Here is a 10,536-nt window from a genome sequence, read left to right as displayed (position 1 = left end):
AGGGGGTACTGTCATGATCGGGGCTGTGGGTTTTCCCTCAGCCACCTGAGGTCGCTGTTTGCACTGCACTCTGATTCATCACGTCTGTTTTGTCATTACCACTGATTCACACACACAGCTGTTCACAATCTGGACTCTGTATAAGAACACTCACACTTCATTCCGTTTTCAGGTCTGCATTGTCTTATGTCTCCTGTTTTGTCTGTTCACTCTGCGTTCCTGAATTCCTGGCTCAAGATCATGTTCCCTGTTTAGTTTATTTAGTGTTTCAGTTTGTTACGTTTGTGCCGTGTTGGCCTTTTGTTTGTTTATTTTGTGTTATATCTTTATTAAATCATTTCTTACCTGCTTTTGGACCCAGACCTCATTTCTGTTACGTGACAGCTACTGTACCCAGGAAATGCCTTAATGGTTTAATTGTAAAACGCCCTGCCCACGTTCAAGGGGTCTTACAAGAAACTGTGTGTACAATCAGTCCAGCATGAATTAACTTAGCCTACATCTTCAGAAGACAGACACATATGTATTCATTTTGGAGAGGGTAAGTTTGTAATCAGCATATTATTACAACATTAAAAACAGTTCCAGCGTAAAGTAAGCTAAAAAGTTCTAATGATCGCTAAAGAATACACAAAAGAGTATTGATGGCGCTACGCGAACTTGAAATAAATAGCTAAGCTTTGTAAGCTTTAGGTGAACTGACTAGAAGTTTTACGTGAACAGATGTAGTAGTTATTATCAAAAGCTATATTTCTTTTAAACCTTAAACAAAAGGTATCTACAAATGAGGTGTTCGGCGTTTCTTTAACAAACTACGTTTACACTAGTGTCTACGCCTGCATAGTTAATGAGATGGTTCATGCTCAGATCAACTAGAACTGCTAAGTTGTTGCAAAATTACAAACATACAAAAACAGTACGAAAGTTTCGATGCAAATTTTTAAATGCAATTACAAGAAAAGTTCAAGTTCACTTCTTTTCCTAAATCGCCCTTTTGTTACACATCAAACGCTACAGTGAATGTTTTAAAATAAATAACTTTAGTATAATTTAGTTTAAGTTTGATTAACATAAACGAGATATAATGAATACTTCTTTAAGTCCGTTTAGTGGGCTGGTAATGTTTACAACGATAAAACAGCCGTTTCACGTTGAAAAATACAGATACATGATTCGTGGCATCCTAAAACTACTCACTCGTATTTTATAATTTTTATACTTTTTTATACTCATTACTATTATGTTTCAAAAAAGCGACTATATAGGCTACAACATTATCTCTTCATGGAAATTATACAGTGCATTGTGTAATTTGCTGTACTTTGTGAGTCATGCGGCCGTTCAGTACAGTACATATCTTAGAAAAACAATAGACATTGTGGTTATTGTCATTTGTCTGAGCACTGTCATTTTCTAAATTACAGGAATATTTCGCCGCAAAACTAAACATTAGTCAACATGTACTCACCTTCAAACCCTCTGTGACTTTCTGTAGAACACAGAAGACGATATTTTGAATAATGCTGGGGTCCAAACTACAATGGATTGACTTACACTGTATGAGAGAAAGATTTTTTTTTTTAAATATAATCTTGTGTGATCCACATAATAAAGAAAGCGGGTGAGTAAATGATGACAGAATTGTTCATTTTTGTGTGAACTAACCTTCGCTGGTTCAACTATGTCTAAAACGTTTAAGGAAACACACGACAAAATTTCTAGTGATTAAAACTAGTTATAAAACAAGGATTTTAACATAAATTACATTGGCTGGGGGGACCAAAGCACTTTAGCAAAACGTTAGTAACAGGCAACCTGTACATATGGACAGCTTTACATCATGTTTTACAGCATGTTATATCAAAGCGCACAAATAATGCGCAAAATATGGAGCGCCCTTGACTACTCTATACCACATTGCATGCAAATCAAAAGGATCTTTATCATTACTTTGACAGTTTATCAGAGACTATATAATCGCAATTCATTAACATCGTAGAGATAGTTATTGCCAAGTTACATTCCTGTTATAATTCCTGAATTTTCATGAAGGGAGATACCTTATATACTTCAAGTTCATTGTATCAACTCACTGCAGTTAAAGTTGTGAAGTAAAAATGAATTAAGTGAATAATTAATCAATGCAATGATTAATTTCACATGAAATTGCACACCCTGCAATACTGTAAATTAAATAAATAAATAAAGTAAGTGACTAATATACGATACATAAGCGGCTCCCATTCATCATATTCCTCACGCATAATCCTTAAATGTTCATTACCCTAGTCTGCAGCATGGCAGTCACATATTACATATTTAATAAAATGACAGTTACAACAATGCTTTGACCACTCAAACCAAATCTAAGAAAAGTTTCTCTTTATATATGTAAGATATGGAGCAGTTCGCTATATGGTAGTTGGTAAGCGCATAAATATATTACTGCTCTGCACAACTCTAAATTACAAAGCCACTATAATAATAATAATAATAATAATAATAATAATAATAACAACAACAACAACAATAATAATACTTTGCATCGCATCTAATCACTTTTAAATGTACAGTTTCAATTAGTTCCAGTTTCCGAAATGTCATTGTAAATACAGTACGTAAAAAAAGGATGAATGTACTTAACAAATCGACCTATAAATCAAATCTCACGACAATATTGGAAAATGTGTCGTGAAAAGAAAAAATATATTAAAATATATCGCCTATTAATACCGGTATTTTTGGTGTCCAAGCAACACCATTGATGCCTGCTATAGACCCACACTTTTAAACTGAGCTCCCACCAAGTATTCCATCCAGTTAAACCATACTGACCACCGCATCCTTCAATCTTTTCAGAGGCGCCTTTGTACTCGGATCTTTCTTCTGCTTGAGAACGCGCAAGGAATTGAATAAATCTATAGCGAAGTTTTAAATCTCAAATACATAATAGTTTTGAACACTGACTTGCAAAAATAAAAGTCAAGATATTCATCCCTTTTTATAGTTATAAAAATTACTAGATACTATGCATCTCTAAGGCCAATTCGTTTGATGTATAGTCCGAATTTAAGAAAATATATTCACCTAGTAAGAATACAGAAAGGATCAAATCAAAATAATAAATATCTAAAAGTTAAATGCACGGACTAAAAAATTGTTACGAGACACGACATATATCAAGGACATATTGAAAGAACAGTTGTGATGATGTGAGGATAACTAGGGCTTAGAATTAAATCAGAATAGTTCATGAGTTTTCTGAATATGTGAATTACAGTACACCAGGCTGCCTATAATAACATAATGCCTTATGCCACTGATCTAAGTACAGTAAAAAACTGTCACCTTACAAATAAATAAAATAGACTTTCTGTATTTATAAAGTCACACTGAAACACAATCTCTGTATAGAGCCTTATAAGTTGCAGTATAGTAAAAATAGATGGTAGACAGTCAAATAGAGAGTAAGGAAGAATCACAAGAAAGACGGGGGAAGTTAAAACCAGAAAATATTTGCATTCAATAATAATTCATAGAAGCCAATTTCTTCAGGCTTGGTGGAATATGGGCCTCAAATTACTGTGGCAAGGGAGAAAAATACTGATTCTGTGGAAAAGAGAGGATCTACATAGGAAAATATGTAACAATTTTGGTTTTGGTTGAATTTAAGCCTTAATGCAATTATGCAGGTGAACTTGCAGCCCCTTGGGAAAGCATATCAGTCTTGCACTCCAGTGCAGAATGCTTGGCTACTGCTCTCTTTTTTTTTTACCCCAAATGCCTATTTATATTATAAACATTATCACATACAGTACATGCAATCACACAAAACCATAAAAATAAAATCACATACAGTATATCCAAATAGCTTCCTAGACAATAAAAGTCTCACTGCTTTCTGATAATGACTAATCTTAATGCCAAACTCTTGGTTAAAGTAGGAACATTCAACCTTTATCTCAAAAATGTTCCTCACATGCAAGCAGTACATGCTCTTTGTTCATTATGTATTTACATTATACCTTACTGTAACTTTATTAGGATTCATACACGTAAAATGGGAATACATAAGCTTTATTATCGTTATCATTATTCTTTCATTATGATAAAAAATTCTATAACACAAAATAATTACTACAGTATTACAATTACTGCAGTGCACTTGTAGATGTATACAGTGTCTATGAAGAACTTGAAGTGCTTTTGAAAACAACTTTTGATTCTGCAGTCAAATAATGTGCAAAAAAAGTACCATAGGGTACAAATAAAACAGAGTGTCACTGGGACAGTACCCTTAAAATATGTTTAGCATCTTAGAGCAGGGACAGTTCACCCCAAAATGAAATTTATGTCATAATTTAGTCACCCTTAAGTTGTTCCAACCCTTGTTTCTTCTGTTGAGCAGAAAATAATCTATTTTGAAAAACGTCGGTAACCAAACAGTTGGCAGTAGCCATTGACTCCAATCATACTGTCAGCTAACATTCTTTAAAATATCTTCTGTGCTCAACAGAAGAAAAAACTTGGTCACATTTTAGTTTGGGGACCAATTCTCAAAACTATTTTGCCTCAATAAACTTCTAATTTGCTCCTTATTAATAGTTAGTAAGGCAGTTGTTAAGTTTAGGTTTAGGGGTTAGGGTTAGAGAGACCTGAAAAATAGTCATACATTAATATGTGCTTTAGAAGTACTAATAAACAGCCATAACCAATTACTTAATAATGAGAAACCAAAGTGTTAATATATCCTTTAAGAGTATCTGACAGTGCCAGATGATATCAAATAATTAATTAAAGTGCAGGACATATATACAGATGATATGTGCACTATGTGCATGTGCATACGTTTAGCAAAAGATAATCTGTTTTGTAGAAATAATTATTAAATTATACATAATAATTGACACAAAGACTTTCAATAGCCAAATAATTTGCCTCATTACTGATTTTCTAGCGTTCAACGGACGACAGGTTTAAACTATGACATTATATTTTTGAGTTGGAACCATAATGAACATTGAAGATACAAAATTTAATCATGGAAAAGACTATCATAAACTTCAAAAAGACCGTCTGGATCATTGTGGAAATATTTAAACATAAATGAGAAATTGCATTCAAATATGTAAATAACACGCATTGTTATTAATTACATTTATTATTTACAACTTTATCCTGCTCTCAGCCAGGTGTATTGGAGCGGGAATTATAATGTTCAGATCACCAGAATTTAGTTTTTATGCGGTACTACGTTAAAATTCCACGTGAACGCAAAACATTGTGGCTCACTGTACAGGTCTGCGTTATGCATGCAGCATAATGAGAGTTCATAGCTCTCTACGTGATTTTGCCAAGTCTTTCAGCAGGTCTTGATCCAGGAACATGTCTTTGCCAAAGACATGTTCCTGGATCAACATGTTTTGTTAATCCTGGATCAACATTAGTGTCCAAAAATATAGATTTAACCCAATCCCTACCCCTAACCCTAACCCTAACCATAATTTATTCCTAAAATCAGAGGGAAATGATAGCTGATTAACAAGGAAGTAGAAGCATGATCTCTGATCTCTAATCATAAGCCTAAAACTGACATTTCCTGAAAAGCATTTCCATATATGTAAAACTTTAAACTTTGAAACAATAAACCATTTTCAAGAAACGTTACAATTAAAGTAAATTATGTATTTTGGACGACAAGTCTGCAAAAAAATTGTACCTTTGTGTCCAGCGCTACCAGTCCATTAACGGGTTCAGGTGCACCTATGTAATACAATAAAGATACTATAGGTAAATATTGTGTGGCTGATAGATTTAGATTTAACCCTTTGAATAAAGGAGGTAAGGACAAAGAGGAAGGAAAGCAAAAGGAGCAGGCTGCAGAGCAGAGGCACCCATGTAACATATCTTTAGTTTTTCTTATGCATATACGAAGAGGAAGAAGAAGAAAACATTTTAATTAAATTACTTTTTGCCTTTCACTGTACAATCAAGACAAGAAATTTGCTGAACATTTCGATATATCGAATAATGACCATTTGTAATGTTTAAAATAAATTAACTAATGCAAAAATCTAAATATTAGATGGACATTCATAATTAAATATATATTTCTTCTATTTCTACAATGAAGGTCATTAGAAAGAGCACTAATATATACTATACACTAATATTACTAACATAGGCTATACTATATATTATAACTAACTATAGTCGAAATTTACTGTAAACTAAAAACTAAATTTAAAAAAAATACAAAAAGCACAAAAACAGCTTAAAAACGTACGTCTGGTCTTTTTATGTACCATGAACTAAAGGACAAATTAATAAGGGAACAAATGAACAGAGTTTGAAACAAAGCTGCAGAGATTATGTAGATCACTGCAGTTTTATGCTAAGGACCGAAATGGACACGCCCACAAACTGTGCATTTCTTGGTCATTGTGTACTGATCAGAAACGGGGACGCCTTACTCAACAGTTATCAGTACAGATTATATGTGGTTTAGTCAGCTAAACAAAGTATCCCAACGTTTTTAAAGTGGCACAGACACACACAGGTTTGTCTGTTCATGGAAGCGCAATTTCTGTCACCTCTATGCGATATCTGCGCCAGTCTCCAGGTACAGACTACAGTCCTGGTGGAGCCTTTCCCTTAATTGACAAGTGATCAAAGCACTGGTGTATAACAATACAACCGTCAGTAAGCTTGATATCAGGCTAATCTGAATCGCCATGGATGGAAGCATATGTCTGAAATACTGTCTGAATACGGGGTACGCCACAGTCTGCGTCAATGGGAAAGAGAGAGCAACTTTTTTTGTTTCTAAATAAATGTAAAGCTATATTAAGACCTTATTCCACTCATCGTCTAAAACTACTTCTAAAATATGAACAGGAACACATACTGAAAGGCAAAATACAATATATGTTTACAAATATACTTCGATATGTAAAACACAAGAAATGTGAAACCTAAATAAATAAATGTGGAAAAAAAACTGAGTGGCATAAGATTAATGTCCAATTAAACCAGGGTGGTAAATACCGAAGCCCTTAATGATCCACATCGCCTTCAGTCACATGACATTTTCTCTGGGCTGTACCTGCACTGAAGCACGTATCATTAACGTTTCTGATTAGCAAAGGGTATTATATTCATGATAATATGTGAACATGGACCACAAAACCAGTACCAAGGGTACATTTTTTGAAAATGAGATTTATAAATCATCTGAAATAAATAAATAAGCCTTTGATTGATATATGGTTTGTTAGTATATGACAATATTTGGCTGAGATACAACTATTTGAAAAATTTGAATCTGAGGGTGGAAAAAAACAAAATATTGATATTTTGATATATTTACGGTATTTACGAATAACATGTTGATAAATCAGACTCATACAATGTATTTTTGGCTATTGCTACAAATATACCTGTGCTACTAATTTTTTGTGGTCCAGGGTCACAAATGTTAATAAAGCACACTGAAAATATTCAGCAGGCTCGCTTATGTTCACTCACACTAGTTTGTGTTGTTGAGATAAACTTGTGGATATACTGACCTTAATAACCTTAATTCAACGATGCACTTAAAGAGACTTTTAACCCAAAAATGAAAATTCTGTCATTTAGTAATTCTCATAAAGTTCTAAAACCAGTATTTATTTATTTCCTCTGCCGAACAGATTGTCAATATGGTCCAAAACAACATTAGACAATTAACAATACACTTTCTTTCCGACAGAAGAAGGAAATGCATTTAATTATAATCAATAAATATGGAATTTCATGAGTAAATTATGAATTTTCGTTTTTTGGATGAACTTTGAGCCCTTAAGGCCACTGAGCTCTGATGTTTCGATGATATCGTCTGATGTTTATTACAATATCCAATGTCAGCATAGACCTATCTGCCAACGTTGTTTGTTTATTATAAAATTAGTTAATGCTCAAATTTTCAGACAATTTTCCAATTAATTGTCTTTTTTTTATTTATTTATTTTTTAAATAAATCTTTACCTTAAGTATATTTATACGTCTCCTGAAACGCTTTCATCTCTATTATAAACTGTAGACCTCTGCAATTTGGGGACATTAGGATTCTAATGATTGACTTCCAAAAATACAAACATCAAACGCCCAGGAACAATCAGGGTTGGCCTATCTCGACGGGGAAGCCACTGTGACAGTATGCAAAGGGAGGTCGATCTTAATTCTCCATAACAAAACAGTACAAAGGCCGGTCGGAGACCAAAGACAATTTAACACCTCCCTCCGTCCGCGCGCCCCGGCGGCGCCTCAGCGGATAGAGCGCGTCTCTCATTAGTAACAAGATGGGACGACCTGAAAGATGCAGAGGTGAGGGAGGAGGGGGGGTGGACAGCGACTACAAAAACAACTCATCTTTCCCTTCATAAACGAACTTGGCTCGGAAGACAAGCAGTGACGAGAGAGAATTCCTTTTTTGGGGAGGGCCTGGTCCAGGACTGTTTTGAGGACTATGAGAAGCTTGTGAAAATCCAGTCGGGGAATATTTGGATAGCGGACGTGGATATCGATAAAATGCGTAAGTAACCTACAACATCCATATATATTCTGACAACAAGCCTGGTACTTCATATGTCACATTTAAGTATATAGGCCTACCGTGCAAAATAAACATCTGTGTAGCGAGTTCATTTAGGAAACTGGAAGTTATTACTGACTGTAAATGTGATATACGCAAAGTAAACGAATGCCTAATGTGAAGTAAACTTGTTTCAGTAGCAGAAGGCAGGGAGTCGCCAGTGTCTACTGTTGCTCATGCTGACAGTGATCAAGGAGAAGAAGAGTGCCCTCGTATTTCACTGCTGAATGGGATAGACCAGAGTCGGCGGCACCGGACTGCTTTCACGAGGGAGCAGCTGACCCGTCTTGAGCAAGAATACTGCAAAGAAAGTTACGTGTCTCGACCCAGACGATGCGAACTGGCGGCAGCGCTTAACTTGCCCGAGACCACAATAAAGGTAATTCACAATGTCTCAACCTCTGGCGCAACAAAAGCTTCTCAGAATCAACAGTCACCATATAAAGTGCATCAAAAGTGCTAATTTTAAAAACTAACTTCTGCTATTTATCAACACATCCACAGAATTTGTCATTTTGAGGCTATGAGTTACAGCCAACCTGATAAAATCAGAAACCTGATCTCCATCCCTGCTCAAACTGAACATTTTATTGCACATCTACCATTACCTAATCCCACCAACATACTGTGTCCTTTACTAAAACCATTAATCCCTCTGTTTCATTATAGGTCTGGTTCCAAAACAGGAGGATGAAGGACAAGAGGCAGCGTCACAGTCTGAACTGGCCTAACCCACTGGATCCAAACTTGTGTGCCTTCATGGTGAGTCAGGCAGCTGCTGGACTCCCCTATCCACTGCTGCCCCGCTTGCCCCTTCATCTGTACTCTCATCTGGGCATGGGTAGCCTCTCAGGCTATTCAAACCCCTATAGTGCCACCACAAGGCCAGTGGACACTTTGCACCTCCATCCTTCGACCTACCCATGGCTCAGTGGACTTCCACAGCCGGCTCTGTATTCCCCCGTCCAGACAGTGCATCCCGCAGGATGCCACTGTCCCCATTGCCTGCACTGGAGATCAGACCACCTGATGAAACCTAGAGGGGTAACTAGGACAGCCACTCAGCCCAAAACATTTGGCAGTGCTTCAGGATAGAAGAATAGTGATGACTTTACAATGTTGAAAAAAGTTTGTTTACACTCTTAAAAATGAAGAACCTTGAACATCAATAGAACCTTTCAAATGCAGAAAAGGTTCTTTTTAGTGGAGAACAGTTCTTTAGATTTTTTTAAATGTTCTTCAAAATGGTTCTTTTAGGAACTGTTCACTGAAAGGTTCTTTGAGGAACCAAAAATGGTTCTTCTATAGCATGCAAAAACATTTGGAACCTTTATTTTTAAGAGTGTGTCATTTACACACCCTCATGTTGCTCTAGACCTGTATGACTTTCTTTCTTCTGTGGGACACAAAAGAATATATTTTGAATTTTCTTCATCCATACTATGAAAGTTTAAGGCTGTTGTATTTATGCATCTGTACAGTTATTCCGAATCTAGAAGAGCTGTTTTGTTGTTTATCTTCCTGTAATATAGACAGTTTTGCTTAAAATTCTTAAAATACTTGATCTTTTGAAAGCTTTTTTAATCTGTTGACATTTTTGCACCTGAACACTGTGGTAGATGAACTTGTGTACATATATGCTTTCCGAAAATATATATGACAAATTTGACTATTAAAAATATTTATGGAAACATTTTACCTCATGTATTCCTGCCTTTTCATTGCCAGATAAACAATAGTTATAATAACAAGGTTATAGAAGGACAGAAAACAATTAAGGCTCTACTCATTAACATCCTCAAGCCTTTACAGCCGACACGACTCTAGTAATTCACGCTGACACTTTTGTCATTGTTTAACACCAACCTGTTGACCAAACAGCACTGTAATCTTAAAGACTACTT

General features: G+C 35.4%; 1 protein-coding gene across 1 annotated transcript; it reads left to right on the top strand.

Annotated features, from left to right (window-relative positions):
* Positions 1-7,256: 7,256 nt before the first annotated feature.
* Positions 7,257-10,304, top strand: eve1 (even-skipped-like1). The gene is made up of 3 exons (XM_073833498.1): positions 7,257-8,572; positions 8,770-9,011; positions 9,302-10,304. The coding sequence occupies exons 1-3, from the start codon at positions 8,569-8,571 to the stop codon at positions 9,725-9,727; spliced, it is 672 nt and encodes a 223-aa protein (XP_073689599.1). The 5' UTR covers positions 7,257-8,568; the 3' UTR covers positions 9,728-10,304.
* The last annotated feature ends 232 nt before the right edge of the window (positions 10,305-10,536 follow it).

The sequence above is a fragment of the Garra rufa genome, chromosome 1 (genome assembly GCF_049309525.1).
Source record: "Garra rufa chromosome 1, GarRuf1.0, whole genome shotgun sequence".
In the NCBI taxonomy this organism is placed as follows: Eukaryota; Metazoa; Chordata; class Actinopteri; order Cypriniformes; family Cyprinidae; genus Garra; species Garra rufa.
This window is presented reverse-complemented; position numbering and strand designations above follow the sequence as displayed.

Excerpts from the sequence above, each read along its gene's own strand:
- eve1 (XM_073833498.1), top strand. Across the intron at positions 9,012-9,301 it reads TGCCCGAGACCACAATAAAG|GTCTGGTTCCAAAACAGGAG; the intron begins GTAATTCACAAT and ends GTTTCATTATAG.